General features: G+C 42.0%; 1 protein-coding gene across 1 annotated transcript; it reads right to left on the bottom strand.

The window, feature by feature from the left end:
* Positions 1 to 2,004: 2,004 nt before the first annotated feature.
* txndc5 (thioredoxin domain containing 5) lies at positions 2,005 to 11,648 on the bottom strand. Its single transcript, XM_036517446.1, has 10 exons — positions 11,361 to 11,648; positions 9,903 to 10,052; positions 8,204 to 8,309; positions 7,426 to 7,522; positions 6,711 to 6,826; positions 6,371 to 6,457; positions 5,803 to 5,943; positions 5,168 to 5,250; positions 4,543 to 4,672; positions 2,005 to 3,156 (listed from the first exon to the last, which is right to left on the bottom strand). Exons 1-10 carry the CDS (start codon positions 11,546 to 11,548, stop codon positions 3,034 to 3,036), a joined length of 1,221 nt encoding a protein of 406 aa, XP_036373339.1. The 5' UTR covers positions 11,549 to 11,648; the 3' UTR covers positions 2,005 to 3,033.
* Positions 11,649 to 24,361: the final 12,713 nt, after the last annotated feature.

The raw sequence follows: 24,361 nt of genomic DNA, 5'->3' as shown, positions 1-24,361 counted from the left end.
GGGGGGGGGGGGGGGGGTGGGGATGGATTGGTTGGTATCTCAAACATTAGAGCAAATAATGTCATCGATAAGATGTGGTCAAATGTCACTGAAAATAAATATAAAGCTTTTTAGGACAGTGGGAAAAAAAATATTAACCAAACCATTTTTTTCTTATACAGATATTTATATCTGGACTAACCAAAGCTTGATCTTAACGTAAAATTCTATTGGAATTTATGGAAATGTATATGATGATACATATTACATTTACAAATTGTACAACACCCTCCTACGATTACTGTGTCTTCCTCAGTGTATTCAGGGGTTTACAGTCCATGTTTTATTTCTGAAAATATGACAGATTTCAGCCTAACCAGGAAATATGACTGCTGTTTCAATTATAAACCTGTATTTACAGTGCATAAATATTTACTGTATCCTAACCATTTTGTGTTGATATTTAACCAAGTTTAATGTCCAAAAAAGGATTCCTAAGTCTCAGTTTCCCAATCTTGATGGCTTAGAATGTGAGCATCATTTTGACTTGGTACAATCATTTTTATTCCAAACAAGCCTAAAATCTTACAACGCAAAATAATCTGCTGCAGTAATAATGGACATACAAGACACAAATTTTAGACAAAAAACTACATCCCCTCTTGCCTGTCCCACCACAGATTATGAACTATGATAGGAAACATACCTCTGTAAGCTGCTGTTTACATTTTTCTGAATCATGTTTAGAGTTCCACTTGTGTGTAAATACTTGTACATTTTTTCAGCTTATTTATTGCATCTCATAAATCACACGCCATCTAACAAGAAACAAACAAGACTATTTTTGGAAAAGAATTTTTATTACGAAATTTTCACAAATCCATGTTAGCAACTTAGCTATTATTTTTGATGCCATTCTTTTTGTACAAAACGTCATGGGCAGAATACAACCCGCTCATAAAAAATACTGCTTCCCTTCACTTGAGTCTGTCTACACCATGTGATATCCATAAAGACTTTACTGACATTAAGTGGTTTTGCTGTGTGTTCATTTGTTTCCCTTAATTGACAGCCTGTAAGTTTAAATGTGGAGAAACACAGCCACATACATCTGCATAGAATTCGTACTCATTACAGGTTTTTAATCCCAGTAAATCCCCGACATGACAGCACATCATTAGGAAGCAGATTTTTTACAGTTTGGTAAACAAAGAGGATGGGGGACACTGGGAGTGATCAGTAACTGGTCCTGTGTGGGATTTGGTCATTCGCATGCTCTGTAGTGCTGCGAAAAGGAGGCTCATGTGTGCATGTGTGAAGGGGGGGGAAGGGTTGGGGGCAGGGCATAAGACTGCAGAGACAATGCTAAGAGATGGCAAAAGGTACAGAGTGATGGACTATCATAGTAAACAAATGAAAAGCTGACATAGTGATGGGGGGGGGGGGGGGGACTGGAGTCACACATAAACCATAAAGTGTTTAAAGGGTTTCCAGAAATGTAAGGCTGGGTAAAAAAAAAAAAAAAAACATCAACAGCAGTGGTATTGCTGAATTTGTATACTCAATAAGGGGTCACTTTCTACCAGTGTATTCAGAGTGAAACCAGGACTTCTCCATGTTTCAGTGCTTTCTTTACTCTGACATTGCTGGATGTGACAGAAAACAGCAGGAGGAGTTGGGGAAAAAGAACATCTCTGGTTGCTTTTTTGGCTTTGTCCAGCAAATCTAGGAAAAAACCCATCCTAGAGCCTGAGACGATGACTGTGTCAGAGAGATAAAAATTGTACAAGAGTAGTGAACATATCTTCCATTGACCAGTGTGAAAACGACACTGATTTTTATCAAAGGCCTTTTCAGATATGTTAATTTTTTGTGCTTAAGCTTGTAGTAATGAGACAAACAGTGAAACTGTATAAAAGGCTGTATATAGACCCTGGTAACCCTTGCATGTATACCACTGATAGAGTTGTTGGATTCCACAGTAATGCTTTTGAAAGCACCAAGACAGTGGTGGTGGGGGGGGGGGGGGGGGGGGACAGCTGAACCTACAGATACATTTTACAATAGCTGGTATAAAAAATGGTCTTGATAAAAATGTCAGATTTCAAGTTCCGTGATTCATAAGCAGGACTCGGGACTCTGAGCATCATTGCAGCAAAAGGTTACTGACAATGACGCGCAAACAAAAGGACTACATTCAGACTCCTGGAGCACAGTGTGGCTACATCTGCCAGTCTATCCAAAACCACAACACAAATTGCCGTTTGAATTACAGCAACAGATGGTGCGTAAGGAAACTTTAGGTAGCCTCGCGCATCTGATCTCTGAGTTACACCGGCAGCAGAATGATTGTGAACACACTACACAAAAAAAGAAACCCTTCAACAGCGCGACAAGAATAGTGATCAAAATATGGTATTGGCCAAACTCTCCAAAATGTGTATCCCTGAGAGTTAAGTTCAGCTATCACTGACACAGATGAAAATACCCTCAACTTAACACTCAATGTTAGATAACATAGACGAAAGTCCACTTCCACTAAAGCAACATTGATGGCATGTCACAATTTCTCTCATCCCATTTTCTTTGACTAAAGTCGTACAATACATAGATCTTTTAAGGTTTCTAGTCGTAGGAATTTGTGTGCACCCTGGGAAAATGGACAGCTGTATTGTAAATATTAGTCTCTAAGTGGAAGGCACAGTGAGGACCATCCTTGAGTCATATCAATTTGGGTTATTTCCATACATCTGGGTTCAGCTTTCAAAAGAAACGTACCGGTGATTTTCAGCCACTGTTATTTCACTGCAGGGCTGACCTACAGCATGTTAGGACTGAAATGAAATACATACTCACATTTCTAGAATTTGACTCATGAATCTGACCATTGTTACCCACAAGGCCATTGACAGAAAAGAAAAAAAAAAAAAAAAAAAACGGAAACAGGGTTTGCATTGATGCAGCTCTTTCCTTATTGTAAATCGGTGGGAACGCCTGCCGTGCGCAGGCCGACTAATGCGTTGAGACCCTCGGTGGAGGAAGGCGGAGCTGCCGTCACAGCTCGTCCCTGGCCTGCCTCATCACGAAGCCGTGCAGGCTCTCCAGGTCCCGCCCTCCGTTGTGCTCCTCCCCCTGCTGCCCCGCCCGGAACATCAGCAGGGTGGGGTAGCCACGCACCTGTGGAGGTCAGTGCAGCAGGTCAGACCACGCTCTCGGAGGTTCTCTCACAGTTATTCTGTCCTGACCAAAGGTTTGCATGGCGTCTGCGCTTGTATGCTGACGATGGATGATCGGTTTTAGACCACACCCCTTCAAGAGTGCTTGTAATGAGCCAGCGAATCAGAACGCTCGAAGACCAAGCTGACTGGCCCATACACAGAAAATGTGCGATCACCACTCCAGCCTCCTTCTCTTCATTATCTACCCCTCTTAATCACAAAGTCCAAGAAAAAAAACAGCATTGCTTAAAATAAGGGCCAAGCGTATCTGGGTGACTGAACCATAATTTTTGTTTGACGAGCTACATGGATAAACAACTTGCCTTCCATGTTCATAAATTTTTTGGAGAAAAGTAATAATGTAAAAAAAAAAAAAAAAAAAAAAACACTATACTGAACAACTTTAATTCAGTTAAAAGACAAGGGATGGGAGCATATAGGGTCATCTAACTACAGAGATAAAAATATCTGCATTTCCCCAGTTATTCAAAGTTACAGATAACTGCAATTGCGCCAAAAACATGCTACTTTGTAATTTAAATTTGAAACTACACGCACTTGGCATACAAACTGAAATGCAAAGAACATATCAAGCAAGATGAAAAGTACAAGAAATAATTATCTGGCATTGGACCTATGAGGACATAATGGTGAAACAAGGTATCGATCAGGCCCTGGTTAGTCACTAAAAACATACAAACATACCAGGGTGATGAAGTTAGCATTTCCTCTGAGGATTATCCAGCATTACTTTTAAGACATGCTGACAGAAATGTTTGAACGTGCAGATAGCCTGTAGCTCATTTCAGCAACGCCTCTGAGGTTTCTGTGGAGAAGCTTCTTGCGCTTACAGCCTCCCCACGGCAGCTGAGCATTCAAAACCTCAGCTTAGCTCCTGCTCTTTTCATCTCGATATTACTCTCCTCCAGAGGTTACAGGCCGCTCCATGGCCCCGAGGGAGCCAAAATTTGCTGGGAGAAACGAGAGGGGAAAATCCTGACGCAGATAAGGACTGAAGCTCTACCGTGAGGTTATTACGGCGGCTGTCTCAAGGGCCACAAGGGGCCGCAGCGATCTAGAAACTCCCGGGCAGCTCTACCACGCCCCAAAGCACGGCTAATTGCTTTTCAAACGAGTTTATGGCTTTCGGGATCATATACGTCAATGCGCGCGAAACCTCAGGTCTACTCTTCATTCAGAAGAACATCATGAAAGGAGCATTTCAGTTCGGTTCGTATCAACACAGGACACGGTTAAGTGCCGTATCTCATAATAGTCGTTACACAGATTTAAAAAAAAAAAAAAAAAAAAGGAGCGAGAGGCCCCAGGTGAAGAGGTGACTCACAGAAAAGCGGTTGCACAGCGTACGCTCCACAGTGCAGTCCACTTTTGCTATCTTCACATCTGTGAGGCCAGGAAACTCCTTCTTGGAGAGGTCTTCCCATGTTGGAGCGAGGTTCTTGCAGTGACCGCACCTAGGGAAGCACACACGCGGCCATCAGCGGCACACAAGAGGAGCAGGCCCTTTATTTGCTGGCCACGCTGGTGTCCTCCTCCGGTACGGGGGCTGCGCCTTTAACTACCGAGGAAACGCTTCAGACGATCCAGCGCACAGATAATCTGATGCGCCCTTCCTGTTCGTCTGGCCCGTCACGCGCGCCCATTACTGAGCACCGCTGGGATGCACGTTTCAGCCCAAAACGGAGGTGGCGGCGATCCCCTTGTGAAGCTGGTTTCAGAGGATGGTACAAAGCACGAACCCCTTCAAAGTTTGGGTTTCGGCCTGGTACAGTAAACAAGGCACGATATCACCAATTTTCAGGAAATTCTCTGCGAGTTACTAGTGTTGTTTCCACAGTTCACCCCCTGCTTCTACAAATATGGTGAAGAAACTTTAAAAACAGTTGAGGCAGCTTTATGAATTACAATCACACACTGTGTCCACACAAGGAATGAGACTGTTCTCTTACCAAGGGGCGTAGAACTTGATGAAGGTGAGGCCTTTAGCCACCGTTTCATCAAAGTTGCTTTCGCTGAGGACCACGACATTAGACTGGGAGGGAGAGAAGACAATTATATTGCTTTGTCACATCACAGCAACAGCATTTAAAGATTACAAATACCATATGTTCAGTAAGTAGTTTTGCTTTCATATCTATCATGATTCAATGCGTGTGTTTTCAGGTTTAGGCCTACAAGATGATGTCATCATTTTATAGAATTATGTATTTTAAATGAATCTGCATCAACAGGAGGAAATAGCTAGCCAGCCCATAATTGCTACTTCGCTGTCTTGCTGACGAAACACTTGTGAGTCTCAGTGCGGGCTGAGAGCCGGTCATAATCTTGCTGGTAGAGCATCTGTCCAAAAGCTTATTCACTCATAAGAAGAATCTAAAGAGGTATGTAGTAATATGGCCAACCCACACATGCAATATGTTTCCGCTCCAAATTTAGATCTCAAAGAAAACCTTCACCGCAAACAGCACAGCTCCCCCCCCCCTTTAAAAAAACTATTATCCAGGACCCATATATACAAAAACCCAGATTTAGAATAAAGGCACATAACTACGCACATAGACACAGACACACGCACACACCCTACCTCCACTTTGGCAGGCTCTGCACTGGGTGGCACAATTTCGTCGGCCTGTGCATCATCAGCGGCCTCTGCAGCAGCTTTAACCTGATTGTCCACAAACTCCTTCAGAGAGTCCAGGTCCCTTTTGCCTCTGTACTGGTCAACCTACCAACAGAAACAGCACACGTCAAGTCTCATGGGAATGCTTCCCAAATGTCTCTAACTATATGCTTGTTTGAAGTACATATTTTTACTGTGGAATACACTCAAATACAGAAACCATACACCATCCGGCTTAAGCTCAGACTAAAACTTCATTAAGTTTGTCCTTAAATTGACATGGTTCTTGACTGTGGTATGTCATACTTGTGATGAAAGGCTATTTGCTTGGAGTATGTCACAACACAGAAGTAAACACACCCAGCAATAAAGACAAGCCTGGCTTACCAGCTGTGCCTTAAATGCTGTCTAAGCTCAGATAACGTGTGCACAAAGGCTGAGCAATGAAAAGTATCAGGTGATTCAGCCGCTCAGTCAGTGCAGTAGTATATAGACAGCAGAAATTTCATGTTCCACTCAATCTACTCCTCACCTTCTCTCCATCCTTGAAGAACAGCAAGGTGGGGTACCCGCGTACTTGGTTTTCAGAGCAGATCTCATAGTGCTGCGTGCAGTCAACCTACCGAAACAAACAGGTTAGACATCCTTCAGGCTGCCAAATGGTTATTGCTGCAAGTCAACAAATTCACACTGAAGAACCACCACCATAAATCAATTTGCTTGGCAGATGCAGTGATAACATTCGGTTTACACAAGTACAGCAGCCAAATGTCCTCAGCTGAACATTCACTTTCCATCTCTCCACGCGTGATGGCTGTGTACAATGTGTACCCCACGCAGCCGGCAGGTCCGCGCTGCTCCAGCTGACCCACCTTGCCTATCTTGACACTGTCCGAGTGCTCGAATGTGGTGGCTAGCTGCTCCCAGGTGGGTGCCATGGCCTTGCAGTGACCACACCATGGGGCAAAGAACTTCACAAAGTGGTGCCCTACGCAAGAAGAAGAAAGGACACTGTATAAACAAATTACAGTCACACCTTACATTAAGTGGGCAGTATGGATGCTCTAAATACACAGTAATTACACTCCTCAACTAATTGCTCTGTAACTGTAAGGAAGTTCCATGCAACTGCTATGTAAGTATATACTTGTGTGATTGCATATAAAATTATGGTTGGGTTCTGGGTTAAGGTTCAGGGTATGGTTACAAAAGAATGTACATACACTATGTACTTAAAATATGACATGGTACTTACACATACTGTTAATACACGCAAGGAAAAACAAAACATTTACCTAATTTTTACTTGAAAGATAATTTTAGATTAAGTAACTTCCTTCAGACAACCAATATGTGCATGATTTACTGTGCTGAAAGGATCTACCACTACAACCACAGTTACAGGCAACAAAATGAAATACCAATGCACATTAAATAAAACACTGACATGAACACAAAGCAAGTTACAAACAGACCTTTTATAAATAAATAAATAAAAAAAACAGGTAATGCCTTTAGTCGTACCAGTGGAATTTAAAAATGCATTTGTGGGTAGCCATTTCAATGTGGACTCTGTTGGCACTGTACCTTTAGCAATGTGGGCCTTGAAGTTGGCGGCGCTGAGCTCATACATGCCCTGCTTTGGCTCCGGGGCTTTGGGTGGCTCGAGTTCGCTCTCAGGCTCCTGGAAGCCACACAAATACAACATCACATGAAAACAGCCATTAGGGACTGTCATCTACTCAGCATGCAAGTCCTCGGTGGAACATTACTCTTCGGTGACACTCCCCAAATTCACTTTTCCAGATGTTTATTTTTCAAGGTACCTCTGAAGCGTACGTGCGGATGGGTCAGAAGTGGAATAAATCTGAAGAGCTATTGCACACTTGTGGAACCAATAAAGGTTGAGATATTCCATGCTTCTTGGAAATTTTGGATAATTTGCCAGCACAGGGCTAAGAAAGCTAGCTAGTGACCTAGCTAGTGCTAGTGCTAGTGCTAGTGACATTGTGATGTGGGAGCCTTCCGTGCCAGACCATCCAATGATGACAAGATGCCAGCATCTCATATGACTGGCCTCAGAATCCAGTTTTCATATCCATTAGACATGCTATCCATTGCATTTAACTTTCTGCAGTAATAATGTATACCGCAAAATGCACGCATACCCACATATATGCTACAGGCTGGACTGACTTACGTACAACGTCTCATTCAAAGGGGCATATTTTTTGCTATCCAGACTATCCATAATCATGAGTTCATCAAAATATCGAAGTGTTTACCAAAGTGCTGAAAGCGCAAACAGCTTGTTCTGTACTCTTAGTGACAGCCTCCTCTGCTCTGAGAAAATTCAAAGACTCACGTCAGGATCCTCGTTTAGAGTCTTCAGCATCCACGACTCCAGTGACTCCATGTCCCTCGATCCCTGGTACTTCACAGCCTCCTGCTCAGGCCTGAACAGCTTGAGACTGGAAAGAGGCACAGACGTTGCACGACTTTGCAGTATGACTTTACTCTACACTTACACTGCTCTTACTCCATTGGACACAATGTAATTAATTTAGACACAATTTTCACATACACAACCACTCTAGAAAATATACTGGTCTAATTCCAGACAGGGGATTTCATGTGAACATGTTACATTACTTCATATTTTGGGGGAATGAATTACCAGTAGTTATGGTGTCACCCATATGCTTTACTACTGAATAATGTGTAACTATGATCCTCCTGAGTAATAAAACATGTAGAATCGTCAGCAATCTGCATTTGCTTTACAATTGTCAAATGCAGATAAGCCACACAATGATCCTCATGTGATTCGCATTCTTTCTAGAAAGGATGTCTGGGCTAAGAGATGAATTTCTACACTTCTCTCCAGTTCGATGAAGGTAGCAAATTAAAAATTAAATAAAAATTATAGAATAGAATCATACACTTATTACTGTATAACTGCCACCAGTACATCTATACACCTATGCATCTTTTTGCCTCTTGCACAAAAGAGAGAATTTTAAAACACTGAACAAGTCTTTGCTGTGCTAACATACTAATAGTGCTTTCATTATCACCTTACTTGCTGAAGATCAGAGCTGCTTTCTCGAAATGTGCAATTAGCAAGCATTTTATCATGACAAAAAAAAAAAGTTAGGTCCTACTTGAATCAAGCCGGCTGTTGGACAGAGGTGACAGAGGTCTAAAGGAAGACTGACTGTTCAGTACTAAAATACCGATATAATACACCTATTCAACTAAAAAATGAATACTGATTTATAAGTTCATACTGCATCATCATATAAGCGCTTCATAACAAGGCAAACAAGAAACAAAGAAGTGCTGCTTATGTAGAAAGCGGAGCAATGTATGGATATATAAACGTACTGTGTTTCGATTATGAGAGTTTTTTCAGACTTCGGTGGTAAGTGGAATGAGTCTTACTGAAGAAGCTAGCTGTCCTACAACAGACACTGTGCTTCAAGTTTCTCAACAGAACTGGTGATGAGTCTTACTTTAGACATGAGGGCATGACTGATAAGCATGTTAGGTGTGGGGAAAACTGATAATCTCTGATGTCTTCCTAATGTCTAATTTCAAAGGGTCTGCTATGATGAGTCATAGGCAGCGTAAGAAAATTAATACTGTAATAGGTTAATAGTGATTCTATTATAGTGAGGTAAAGCAGAAGGGCAGCATTGGATTCACTGAGAAACTACACAGCTGGCAAAGGGCATAACTATTTTTGCTTCTCAGATCACTTCTGAACTTCTGTGGTGAGCTGGCTAAAGGAGTCTTTTGTTTCATATTTAATTTTCAAACAGTTTCACAGGTGCTACACTGTCGACGCACCACAACCCCAGGGGGGTAGGGCAGGGTAGGCTTTTTGACTGTCAGACTGCAACAGACATCCGGCTTCGGCTCTGTCATCTCCTGATCCAACAACATCCCTAAGACTGGCTTCCATATTGTACCCCTCCTCACCCAATCCATGATGCTATGTAACACCACATAAGCGGGCTGGGATGAACTAACAATGAAGAGGGCTAACGCGCAGCACTTACGTAGGGTACCCCCTGACTCCATGATCAGAGCAGAACTTGGTGTCCTGCGTGCAGTCGACCTTAACGACATACGCGGGTGGGGCCTCCATGTTGTTATATTTGTCTGCCAACTGGTTCCATGTGCCCTGCAGCCTTTGGCAGTGGCCACACCTGCGCACACAATGCAGAGAACATAATATTAGAGCGCAATGTCAATAACCAGATTATTTCAGATGAAAAAGAAAAAAAAAGCATGAATAAAACTGAAGAATCACACTTGCACAACGGACTTCATTTAATGGTTACATTTTATTCTTGTAAATATTTCTAAGCGGTTAACCACGTTAAACAACAGTAATGCATATAAGAGTATCGCCTTACATTTATCTATCTACAGCTCTAGCAGAGTATTTAACAACTTTTTAAAATGCTATACAGTCAGCATTTGTATTGAGTTGTACGCCATTGCATCACTCATAGGTGAACTGTGGAAATGTGTGACTACAACAAAGTAAACATAAATTGTAACATAATTTACGTGAACACACAATTAGCTAGCCAGTCAAGTACAGCAGTTTAACAGGTAATTTAGCTAAACTGTCGCAAACATTTACTTAGCTGGACGCTAGCTACCCTTCATTCCCAAGTGGCTTTACAACAATTAAGATAATCTACCTAATCATAATGGGCAGATAAACAGACTATCCGGAAACTTAAGTGACTGATATCTCTAGTTAGACATCCGGCTAACATCTGCACTTTGCAAAGTTACATAGCTGGCTAAATTCCGTGCTCTTCTTGTATCACTCGCTTGTTGTTAGCACAGCACTCGTGTTTCTGCACGATACCTAGTCAATAGGTAACCATCATTTGTATTCGTTCTCATGTTAGGTAGCTAGTCACATTATGGCCATGCTGACAATATCCGCCTGGATTTGGTACTACGTCAGTGTTTGCCACGTAAGCACAAAGTTTCGGCAGCTTGAATCGCTACGGCTAGACACCCTGAAGTTAGCTAACCCTCCATTAGGTTGTTAGCGAGCCAGCTACATCCTTATCCAGTCCAGATCAAAGTTCCTTCACATTCACAGTATTGTTCGGAGACGCAACCCGGCAAAGAGAATTTGTATGGATTCCTCAATCATGCTTTGGCTGGCAAACACATAATTAGCAAGTTTACTTGCCAACCAGATACATTGCTGCCCTTCCCATTTTTAAGAAACGTTAGCTAATGGTCGTTAGCTACCTACCTATCTAGCTAACTGACTGCTGTCTGATTTAGTAATCTTACCTGCTACAACCATGGCCTAAAAGAGCCAGTGTAGCCCGTTAGGTTACAGCGCACTCACGCTGCGAGCTAGCTAGTAGTAGCTACCCAGCGTTAAAATGATTTTACTCGTTTTTCAGCAGAATCCAATACCAACAAGAAAAGAAAACGTAACTGGCTTACTAACAATGACGAAAACTTCCAACACTTACCACGGCGCAAAGAACATAACGAAATGGGGAGCGGTGGGAATAGCATTGTTGAACATGTCCACCGTATACGTATGTTTTGCATGTTCATCTTCTTCTGCTTCACTGTCGCATAATATGCTACTAAAAAGTAACGTACAATAAATTACACAATGCAGAAAGAATGAGTTGTGTAACGATATAGAGGCCATGATCCTATCTTAAGTTTACCGGTACAGCACACAATCCGAAGATACCGCTAGCTGTACTGAAATCCCTATGTTCAGTTTCCTCCTGCGTTGCCGGGTTTCACTACTGCGGTGCCGTAAAGTGACTTGGTGTGTGGCAAGGTAATAAACCATACGAGTCACGGCGTTAAGTAACCTGTCTAAAGTAAATCGTGTCATTGACCTTGTACAGTGGCTTAATTATTTACACTTAATTCATTTATATTTGCATGCGCGTCACGTCTCATACAAATATCTGCACAATCAGGGATCTTCAAAGCTTGCTGGTGGATAGGTAACCAAGTAGTTACTTGTGAAAAACTAAGTGCCAGAGGTTGTAAACTGTATGCATGCATTATGACTCCAGTTTTTATAAAGGACGTGAATTCTGATTTCGTAGAAAGAAAAACAAAATAATAATATGCTATTGAATGTGAATGCACAGACCGTGAAAACAGCTCCTATCAGTTAACAATTTAGTATTGCAATTTCTGCAACAACGTTGATGCTGTGAGTCCGCACTTACAAGATGTTCGTTTACCTGGAAGCACTTTACCTGTAAAAATAAAAAGTGCACAAACTATTTGTTTTAGAGGTAAGTCATGCAAATTCGACTGGAATTAGAAGTAGAAGCTTAGGTGGGGAAGTCCTGATTTTATTTTTGCAAATTGTATGACCCAGGACAGTGCCGATGATAGTTTTTGTAGGTTATTCTTCTCTTAGTCTTAACATTTACCTTCATTTACTTCCTTTGTCATGTGTTAAAAAATAAAAACATTTTTATTTTCAATGCAGGTGTAGCATTTTTTTTTTTTTTTGAGACAGCCCTGGCACCAAACTACCACCTGTGAATTAAGCTGTTGAATGGTCATGCATGGATTCTGTTCGCCTTGAAATGTTGTCCAGCATGGCAGCAGACCTCATGTCCAGGAGGGCTTCTTGTCAGGAGTGGTGTCTCCACCCACTGATTGAGGCTGTTAAGACTCATTTCCAAATGCAGGTGAATATATGTTCACCTCTCTGGAGACCACCTTGTCCCTTGTGGGTCTAAGGATGCTAGTCCCAGGTACCCTGGTGCACCACTGGCTTCTAGCATGCCTTCCCACTGTTTCTCCTCATTCCAGCTGTTCTAGTGAAGATTGGAGAGATGAGATTGAGAGTCCTATTATAGCCCCAGGTTGGCTACACAGGACTTTGATGATCAGTCTAATAAGACTGTAAACAGGTTTCCCTGTTTCCCTGCAACTTAAGAGGACATGCTACCTTGTGGTGTAGGGGTTGATCTGGCATTTGGACCCAAAGTTGGTAGATGTGCATTTGTGGTGTTTGGATGAGGGAAATTGTTGGGCTTTGACCTGATGGTGCTGAGCACACTTAAGATATCCAAGGCTCTATTGACGAGTGCTGTCTGAAATGGAATCTGGGGCAGATTCTGTTGTTAGTGTTGCTTAACACAGCTGGACGTGGTGTCATACAAAATGGGGGTGGCAGTGTATCATAGTGGTTAAGGAGCAGGGCTTGTAGGTTGTTGGTTCAATTCTCCACAGGGCACTGTTGCTGTACCCTTGGACAAGGTACCTAACCCACAGTTCAGCCTCAGTAAAAATCTAGCTGTATAAATGGATAACAATGTAAAAACCTGTAATTGATGTAAGTCACTCTGGATAAGAGCATCTGCTAAATGCCAACAATGTAATGTAAAGATGTTGACTAGTCTCTTTATTATGGACTATTTGCTTGTCAGCAGTGTTGCAGCTTCTTGTCAGCTTGTTCCTTAAAGGGGTGAGGTCTCCAAAACTTCCCTGACTTCACATATGGGACCAGAAGATAATTTTGATTTAGATGAGGGTGAATGCTCAGACATGAAACCCGGTTAATATTTCTTCCCCGTAGATGTGTACAGTACGCACTAGCATACTGAATAAAGACAGATTGCCTAAACTGCCTTGTAATTGAGGAACTTTTCCTCAGTACGAAATTAACTGAATTTGTGAATAATTTATGAATTACTTGATACCATGGAGTATCCTCATTTAGGTTAAGTCTGATATGTAATTAAAGCACTAAGTCTGAAACATAATTTCTGTTTCAATTCCAAAAGGGAATGACTGTGTAAGCAGGGCTTGGTACACTATATTGTGGATATGTTTTCATTGGCTAGCTCATGTGCATTGCCCTGGGGTTCTTTGCTCAATAACATCTGTGGCTTGATGGGCCTCTCCTTGGACTGTCATGAGATTTTACCACCTGGTTATGACGGGGTCATTGTTAGTGGCCTCCACAGTCTTGGGCAGCGCTGGGGAGCCTGGTTAAGGTCTTACCACCAAATAGGTTATCTAGGAAACTATATGCATTTTTTACTTGACCTAGTACTATGAAGTACTATGTCTACTGCAGCACAGGTATGTAGGAGGTCAGAAACTTCTTAAGTGATGCCTGCTCCCCCTTGAAAATGGAATCGGAACCATTGATTGTTTGAATCTGATGCATGTGAATTGAAACCTAGAATTTAATCCTTTCGAGGCACAACCTTCAGGAATGATGCCTTCAGCTGCACTTTGTAATACTTTGTCAGTTAATAACGCTGAGTACACATTTTAGAATTATAGTACTTCGCTCTGGTGGGTGTTTTGTGTAGTGCTTTGTATACACTTTTGCTAGTTTGCTAATAAACTGCCTCCCACCACAGGTATTTGTAGCAAACATTACAAGCATTTATAGAATTGCTCATTACCATAGTCATCTTCTTTATTTTGTGAAAATCTGTTTATCAACACTAGTGGGAAGGAACAGTTCTGCAGAGAATTATTATTTTTTATGGAAGAACAGGAAATAAAGTAAAATGAGACGCCTTCCTTTACTCTGCTGTTTTAAACACTTGAACAATGGCATTCCTCCCACAGAGGAAATTTGCCTGTTTGATACCTTCTTTACTTTGGAATTTTAAAAGCAGACTTTGCACTACAGTTATAGCTTCTGTTCTGTGGATATAAAAATTGGATGTAGTCTTTATTAGTCAGTCATAATGTTTCATTGTTTTGAATGGAATTTGTGTTTTCTTTTAAAATCATGTGGAAAGTTATTTTGCCCTCACATCTGTGTCTGCAGTATGAACTAAGCCCCCACAGCTCAGAGATGGGAATGTTCTCGAGCTCATACCATCTGATGCAGTAATACATCTGAGAATATCTTCCTTCAGACACAGTTGTCAACATGCTGCTCTGAATATTCAGTTGTTTGCCTTGTGATGTTGACTTACCCACCGTATGGTTACTTTTAGGACTTCGTCACTAGCAGTCAAATGTGACAGGGAAATGCCGGGCAACTTTTACATGCTCTGTGGGTTTTAAAGTGGCTTGTGTGAGATGGAGATAACTATGGAGTATGTAGTGTTGAAAGGGTCAAATAAACTTGAGGAAAGGTCAGATTTTCTCAGTGCTTATCTTCTGGACGTTATCCCAGGTCTGGTTGGTTGTTTTGTGCCTGGCTTTATTCTTGGTAATCTTCTTGACCCCTTTTTATTGGGAGGTCTGGATTTCTCCACTTGACTCAGGCCAGTCCAAGGGTTTAGTTTTTGCACATTTTCTGGATACTTTCTGTAAACTATGAGACCAGCCAGTGATACTCTCTGGTGGTCCAGTCTTTAGTCCCTCAGAGGGTTGCTTAGAAATCTCTGTTTGTCAGCTGGTGGTAGACAAATCAATGGCAAAGTATTTCATTAACAGATCATAAAAAAAGGTCAAATTAGTGGTTAGCGAGTGGAACTCACAGAGTTCTGGTTGACTGCAAGACCTTGGCAGCCACTATGGCTTTCCTTCAGAGTTTCATCTGACAGCTTGGAGCGTATCATAAACCCTTTTCACAAAGCTCATTTCATGCAGAAACATTCAGATGTTTTTTTTTTTTTTAATGGCTGCAATACTCTTCAGCAGACTGTTATTTAACAGCCTTTAAAGAGTATATTTCTCTTGTGGTACGTGTATGAGACTGGCAACCCCGTATTTTGGCAATAGTTGTTGTCTCTCTAATATGTATTCATACATATGTATATTTTCATTAATTTGTGCGTTCATTTTGCATGTGCTAGTGATTGCATTAATCCTGTCTCCAGTTCAGTTCATCAAATATGTTTATTGGCTCAGAGCTTGAACAATAAGTACACTTACGCATTACAAGAAAACCAGCTTGAGGACAAACTTTGCATACACACGATATGTACAGTACAAACTGCACATAGTACATAGTATTTGTCTAAATGATTAAAAATTCTGAAAAAGGCAAAAAATATACAACAAAATGAAACAGAATTATATGCTGTTGTGTCAGTGTCCCATGTTCCCTCCTACAATAATGACACCGTGTTCTATGTCATCGTAAGCAGAAAAATAAGATAATCAACGCATCTTCATTCAGAAAGACTAACCATTATGTGTCAGTAGCTGTGATTATTTTACACTGACCACATGCAGTTTGTGTAAGTTGAGCTCTTCTCCCTCCATATAGCTGGTCTGGTCCTCATGGGACTCATGGGTTTTTCTTCATCATTGCCAATCATGCTTGAGAAAGTGTACATTTCTAGCTATGAATTAATGCAATTTACTGTAGTGGCTGTCACCTCCCAGGAGAGCTGTATTCCAGCGCAGTGACTGCAGGCCTATAAATCTGTGTCCGATTCCCTAGGTATCAGTGCCCTGCCTTCATAGGCAGTCAACTCTTAGGCAGCACAGAGTATTTCTGGTCTGTTTCACAACCGCCATAATTTCATAATGAAGATTTCTACATTGATAGATAGGGGTATAACAGTTTTCAGTTATTCCATAATTTGTCAGATTTTATTTTGTTTCATGCTTAAGAGGTACTGTGTAATTCTTTGAATGGCCTTTTTCATTACAAAAAAAAAATACATCGTATGGAAAACCATAGTTTAAGGGCTTTCATACAATTAGCACTGAGTGGGGTGCAAATGCGAATGCCCCTCTCAGGCGTGCCACTGAATGAGGTGTTAATGAAGTGTGTTTGGTTAGGTTGAACTGCAACGTATTGGCTAGGAGACGACCTATTACATGGGATCAGTGGCAGTGCTCCATTCTCAGGACAGCCATTAAAATTCCAGCTGTCCACAGGGACTGTGCCTGTTTATGGAGTAACAGTGTTAGTCACTGTCTTCATGGAGATAAATGATGTTCCTTGCCCTCAGGGTTGACTAGCGTTGAACTTCCACCTCTCTCCATGGCAGAAGCTTTTTCTCTTCCAGCGTTTTCACAGAAGGCATGATTGATTAGTGATTTCATTGGATTAGGTAGTAATGTCAGTTTGGAAGTTTAGAGGAAAAGACCAAACAGATGGATGGGAGTGATAGTGTTTTTCATGCTACGGCACCGTCAAAAGGAGGAAAATCAAGGAACATATGACCACTTTCAACGTTTTTGGGGGGTATAACAACACCAAACCCTGCCCATTGCACTGTTATACCGAGTTATTGTCTGTCAGAGCTATCATACAGAAGGGAATTTTTGGATCAGAGTGCTACTCTTGATCTGATGTATATCACTCATTGTCCTTTACTTTTTCATTTTCAATATGTTCAATGAAACATACGTTGTTACAGATTTTCTTTGTATTATTTTCAATGAACATGTACATAAGTATTATTTATAGACAAATATTTCATGGGAAAGCATTCATTACTGTGGCCTCCTAGGATCCACATTTCACAGTTCATCCTAACAGCTTAATCTTCACATTTCATAGGAGTGGTAAATGTGACTAAATTGTGGCTGACACATTTATGTATCCCTCTCCCAGAGGCAGCCAAATAGTTCCAGTGTCTACTGGTTACCCATTGTTAATGGTGGGCAGCTTGCCATATGAGCCGGACTCCAGAGAATGTTCTGTAATAGGAAAAGTAGATTAATGGCCTGCGGAGATTTGAAGACGTGCTGTTTATTTTCTTAATTGCCTGAGGTTAGCGCTTCAGAGTGATGGAGTCGGCAGGTGGCAGGGTTAAAGAAGGCCAAATAGACAGGACTGTTAGCGCTCTGCCAAAGCGGATGAGAAAAAAATGCCACTCAACTGGTGGGCCCGAGAGTGCCATTAATGTGGCCATCATACATCTACCGCTCTTCATTACGTGCACAAGCGATAAGAGGTGTTTGCACACTGTCAACTGTATTCATTGTATTGATTTCAACAATCAGCCAAATTATAGGTACCATTTAGTGTTTAATCAAGTCTTTAAACATGTAGTTCAAGTGTTTAAAACTCACTTGTACTGACCCAGAAGTAATCCCGTCGGATTTAGAAATAAACCCAAGGTTGAAGGTTTACAAATATAGTACTGAGAACAAAATATGTGACATGTCATGAGCAAAAAATCTAATGAAGTATACCTATAAGCTTGATAACTTGATAACATAACTCCTGATATAGACAGTGGTATATACTGCGTGCATTACGTCACATAAACTGTAGCTCCTATTGTTGTGTGGAGCAGTGTCAGGATGTTTACATTTCACCCTGAATATGAAACAGGTCTGCACACAGCTGTGAGTTTCAGAGCTAATTATAGATTTTCTTTTTCAAGGTTAGCAGTGTACATTTAAGATATTTCACTTTCAGGGTGCATTGCTGATTATAGCAGCTGAAGTGCTCCCAAATTAAACACACAAACAATTGCGTGGTAATACAGCACATCAGATGGTTTCTTGTTTTAGTTGGTGAAACTAATTGGACAACAGTAATAATTAGGTATACATGTTAATACAATATACAGTGTTGTAACACATCAGTAATTTTATTTTACTTTGAAAAATGCTTGTGCTCATTTGATACATCATGGTTTACGTTCTTTTGACTGAAGTAGAGGTGAGAGGAGTGAACGAGATTGCATCTGCTTGTTATTTTGCATTGACTTCATGGATACAGGAAGCTATCAATTGTGAGAAATGGATGTCATTTACAGACTAACTGCTACACAAGCCACCTTTCATGGGAAAAGGCAGTGGAACGCCGCCTACAAGAATATATCAGTATGGAAAATATCTAAAGCAGCATTTCATCTGGAACCGGCGGACAGCTAAGGTCGGTTGCCATAGCTATCGCCGTTGTATCAAAGTGTTTGTATGTTCTCATTTTGCCGAATAATCCAAGGGAGGGCCTCAGACGCTGTCCATTTTAGGAATTTTCATTTTTTATATCAGGTCAGTGATTCTCAGGAGAGCAGTGGTATGTGATCTGACACAGGGAAGAACATCTGTAGAAGAAGAATGGCCCGGGTATTGAGGAAATACTTGCTATGCATTTGCTGTTCTCATGTTTATAGATAGAGAGTCAACTTCTACTTTTTATTGCCTCTGAACTGGATCAGCTATTAGTATTGGTTACTCAAAAGGCCACTCGTTCAAAGTTCAGTTGTGTGAGACAGGTGATAGGGAGTGGTCCTGAGGTTCTGCAGGACTGTGGCTCTGTAGGAGCACAGTCTAGCGTCTGGAATGCCCTCTGGGGTTTGGAAGAGCAAAGCACACTTGGCTCCTGTCGTGCGTCTGCATGTTCCTTTCCACACTATGTCTGAGCGCTCCAGTTAGAATGAGTCGGACCAGAGTGCAACCTGAGGCATGGGGACTGGATCCATGGCTGAAGGCGTTGGCTCACAGTCCTAGGGAAAGCTCTCTGCCTTCCTGCTGGAAAACCCATTAGGAGTGTCGAGGCTGGGACGCGCACATCGAATACTAGGAAATCTTCTGGAAGCCAGGTCCCTGACTCCCCTGTGGTGTGTGGAGGGAGCTGAGGAGCAGGCGGACCAACCTGTAAAGTCTATCACCACGTTACGCCTCATAGGTACCACAGAGCTTCTGCCCTCGTCGCAACTTACCACTTTTTCAGTGGGAGGGGCTTCTGAGCAGGACTTGTGATGTCACGAGGTGACTTCTGCCAGTGTTAATAAGGAAGCAGCTGGGCGTTTGCTTTAATAGGTGACTGGAACTCAGTGCTTGTGGCTGACATCTCAAATTAGGGCAGAGGAGTAGATTAGCAGACAAGCAGTTCATTGTTACAAATGGTCCAACTTCCGGTGCCACTCCGTATGAAACGGTGGTAACTGCTGACACCAACACTGTTGATAAGCTTTGATCTGTCAGCCTTAGAGAGCTTTCATGAAGTCTCCCTTTGGTTGTTTACACACATTGCAATATACTTAAGCAAACCTGCATTACGTCAAAGGTTTGTTTTTATTTTCCCTTTAAAAAGAAATTGCAGATGTTGTCACATACTGTTTCATGGAAAAAAGAGCTCTAACCTTGCTGAAGTCAGCCTGGCCCGGCCAACGTGAGGTGGCCAAGTCTCAAAACAGATGTTTATTGTTTTTCTAAGGGATGATTTGTTCTCTCTCCGTATTGAACCCCGTCCAAGCAAAACTACACACCCCTGTCACAGAGCGCAGAGTAACAAACAGCGGGCCCCGCAGGCTTGTGAGGGGCAGGTAAGTGGGGGGCCGGGAGAGGGGTTTGAAGCCACGCACCGCTGTGGCGCATGGGTTCGAGAAGCCCAATATCACACTATGCTCCTTAAGTCCCAACAGAAGCCATTAAGCGGCCCGGCTGGTGGAATAATGTGTTTGACTTGGCGCCGGGCTGCAGCAGGTGCCGTGAGGCTCTGCCCTGGACTGCTGCTCACTGCCTCTTTTGATCTGTCTTCCAGCTCGGCCCCAGCCACGGCCGCCTCAGGATTCGGCAGCGCTAACCCCGCCGGACCGCTGACAAGCTAGCTAACCCCCTACAATACAGCAGGGTGGATCATATTCCGAAATGCACTTTCATGCTTTTGTGCTAGCCAATCCTAAGCTATAAGCAGATGGAGGTGAAGAAATAAAAGCATACATACATACACAGACACACAGATACAAAACCATTCTTTGAGCATATTGTGTGTAACATAAAGCACAGCTGTAATGTATGATTTAAAAATAAATATTGAATAAACTATGTAGTGAATTAATCAGATTATGCCAAACAAATTACCTCCAACAGAAAAAGACACATAACTGACAAGTATCCCCAATAATGATTTATCAATTATTTTGTGCTCAATACTGAAAAAACAATATAGTTAACTAAATAAGCTTTACTTGACTGATCAGCCCATTTCATGGTAAATGTAATACTGTTGTCTGCCAGTTCAGGTAATAGGAAATAGTTATTAAAAGTGGGTAAAATTAAAACATTTTAGCTGTGCATGTATTTTATTGTTCTCAAATACAAATTGTACAAAGATACACAAAAATCACTGACGTTCCACATTTTGCATTATTCTTTTTTCCTCAGACTTGCAATTTTCTCACACCCAGTGACGATACAGATTGAGATTTCTCACACCAGAACAGTCTCTCTGGACCTTTCACAGCGAAGTCACTTCTACTGCCGAGAGCCGATGCAGACGTTACATCAGACGGGACAGGGCCGCACAGAGCAATGCAGGTCAGAGAGACAGTGTGCAGCTCTGTTCCGAGTCCCATCATCGCAGGCCCAGGCACTTAAAAATGACATGATAGCTGTGCCTTGTGTGTTACATGGGCGGGCAGGACGTGAGTAATGCTGTTTTTAGGTCCAGGTCCCTCTGCCTAAAGGTAAAGTCATTAGGGCAGAGACTAAGCAGCCCACTCCAGTTGAGAGAGCGAGATGATGAAAAGTAAACGGCAGCCTGGCGTGGGGACTGAAAGGGTTGCCTTTATTGGAAAAGCCCACTCCTGTGCATTCTTCAGCCAAGAGCCCGGGCCTCCCAGGAGCCGAGAGGATGAGAGACTGAGTCAGACAAGGCTCTGTATCTGGACCCTCTCCAGAGCCACTCGCACACATGCACAGACGCATGTATGCACACACACACACACACACACATAGAGAGACCTGCTCCAGACCCATTCACTCTCTCTCTCGCACACACACACACACACACACACACACATAGATGAGGAGACCTGCATATGCACACACATATACACATGCACAGACAAACACAAACGCACACACACACACACACACACACACAGGCCCGTGAGCACACAGAGCACAGCTACACACAGTCTTTTCCTTTCTGGGCATAACATATAGCTGCTGTAGTGTACAGACAGGAGCAGTTTCCTGAATGGGTAACGCATCATCTTGTAAAACGGAGCAGAATGATTTATTTTATTTTAGGGACTATATTCATTGGGATATCTGATGCGCCTAGGAAATCCCTCCCCCCACTGGAATTCAGCAAAAATACAGAGTTTGCTCAATTTCACTGAACACCTGCATACACTATTGCCAGTAAAGAAGTAATAAATTTACCTAAATCCTGTGTAAGTGCAACTCTAACTAAGCTTGACCAGATAGAGTATCATTGTAATATTCAGAGCAAAAAAAAACATTGTGCAAAGACTGGGAGCAAAAAGAACACACCAGAAATATTTAAAGGAAATCCAGACAGGAAACATTCCCAAAATAATGTACAGTAAATCTTAAAATAGAGAAAGAGCACTAGCAGTGGGGACAGGGCGAAGGTGCGGAGATGAAAAGAACTCAGGAAGGGGACTGTCTGTTATAAACAGGTTATCCGCATGATTTAACTACACAGAGGATGTGAAGAGGATATGAGAATCTTCATCATTATTATGGATTTTGCATAACATCCCTGGCGGTATTGTGCTTTACTCATTGTAGGAAAGACAAGGCCCTGAATCATCTTTTTATACTGAGTCCTGTACTCCTCTGTTTCATGAATTATTTTCCTATATCAATATGCCAACAAAGAGCAATAAATAATATGGATACCGGCTGATGCCTTTCCCATGACTTTTACAGACAGATTTCGTTAAATCATTTCCTTTATTTCACAATATAAATGTTAACGTTTCGCCGGGGGGTACAGCTCTTAAGTGTGTGCCGGAACCATGTTCAGAGGATCCGGTGTGGTGAAGCGACTCACACTTTGACACATACCTGTGAGCGACGGTGATCACAGGAGCATACTGACTCCTGTGGTGGAATATGTACAGAAAGGGAAGACCTGCCCATACGGTCCAGCCTTTGTTGCTGTTCCTCTGCAGGAAATTGAGGGCAACTGATTACTATTTCTTAGTCAGAGCCAGCGGAACAGAGAGCTTGAGAGACAAAGAGAGAGAGAGAGAGAGAGAGGGAGTGAGGAGGAGAAAGAGGGAGGGACAGACAAGGGGAGAGCAAGAAAGGGCACAAGGCCTGCTTCACACGCCTACCAGGACACATTACTGCACATCTGTCAGCAGGGAGGGTGCCATAACACTGCTAACAATCACGCTGAAATGGCTATGCAGGGAGCACAGGATGAAGCTCTGGTTTCACCAGCCTATTTCAAAGAGTTAGGAGGAGAGGGAAGCCTGGCAGCCCAAATCCAGGACCTCAATAACAATCAGCTGTCTGAATCAGGGCTCCGTCCCTGTGTCAACAGGGAACATCCATCGTGTAATCAAGCTCTGTCTGCCACGAGGCTACATCATCTACCATATCGGGTACGTTTAGAGCTACACTGAGTCGTCAGGCAAAAGTTTTCACAAGGTGAATAACAATCTATAACATCACCACATGCATTAATCAGCATATAAAATTATCTTAAAACTGGACATCCATACCCTCTTGGTGTCCTAGACAGAGTGCCAAAGCGTTTTTTCTTTCTTAGCTTTTTAAATTCACCATCCAGTTAATGAAGCTACCGGCTTCATTTAAATGATGAAAATGAGCTCAGTTTATGATTTTATTAAAATTTATATGAAAACATGTAAAGTTCAACTAAGCACCAATGACTGGATCACTGAATTTAGGAATCTGGGGTCTCTTTAGGGTCATAACATCATATTTACTTTGGAAACGGGATACTGAGAACAAAATTCTGCTGATGGTAATTTTTTCCTGCTTTCTGTACCCGTTTTGAGAATCCTTTGAATGGCTGGGCCCCTTTGACTTTGGGGTAATGGAATGAGCACTCCTCATTTTCTCTCATATTCTGTCTTTAAATAATTTCCTGGATAATGTCCAGGAAAGGATATGTCATAAGGCATACCATGGGAAATATAAAAGGAAGATGTAAGAAGTAAGTGCTTGTTTCAGATCTCCATTTTAAAGCATGTAGTCCAACAATGTTAGTACTTAATTAGATGACATCAATAAAGAAAACACAAAACTGACATTACATAGTCAAAATGCAATGATTGGCCATTTAGGAAAAACTCAAGGAATACTGTGTCAAAATGTGAATTTTCAGAAAATACATCTGAGGGAAATCTCCCCTGATTCCCACAGCTAAATTTGAGAGAGGGTCAGCCCCATTCTAAAATTTTGTGTTTGGACTTCCAAAATTTAAAATCCCCCATAAATATTTGTGACCAAACTGTACGAGATCTCCAGCTGCCTATAATAGTTGACATCTTGATCGCATCTCTCATGGCACACTTAAGTGGCTATATGCTACTACATCCTATTAGTGTCATTTTGCATCTGGGGAAGGAATAGCTTGAACAGACATTCTTTGTTTCTTTTCCTGTCAAACATGACCCATAACTGGGTTGTGAACAATGGGGTACATTCTGTATAATCTCCTCAGATAATATTCACTGGCATCCATTAGGCCCTAATGGCTGTACATAACCTCTCAGAGAACCTGAGGAGACAAGAGGAATCAGAGCAGATATTTTTTTTTCTGTTCTTCTTTTCATTTCAGCAGGGCAGGGTATCGAAAAATCCTGCCGAGAGATATCCGGACACGGGAGATGACCCGATAGCCTTCCGGTCCAAA

Source organism: Megalops cyprinoides, chromosome 2, assembly GCF_013368585.1.
Source record: "Megalops cyprinoides isolate fMegCyp1 chromosome 2, fMegCyp1.pri, whole genome shotgun sequence".
NCBI classification, from domain to species: Eukaryota; Metazoa; Chordata; class Actinopteri; order Elopiformes; family Megalopidae; genus Megalops; species Megalops cyprinoides.
The sequence above is the reverse complement of the archived record's forward strand: the minus strand, read 5'-3'. Positions and strand labels throughout refer to the sequence as shown.

Coding starts and splice junctions, on each gene's coding strand:
- txndc5 (XM_036517446.1), bottom strand. CDS start 11,548: ATGGCCTCTATATCGTTACACAACTCATTCTTTCTGCATTGTGTAATT. Junction 8,310..9,902: donor GGAGTCAGGGGGTACCCTAC/GTAAGTGCTGCG, acceptor GCCTCTTTCCAG/TCTCAAGCTGTTCAGGCCTG. Junction 7,523..8,203: donor CTCTAAACGAGGATCCTGAC/GTGAGTCTTTGA, acceptor TGTGGCTTCCAG/GAGCCTGAGAGCGAACTCGA.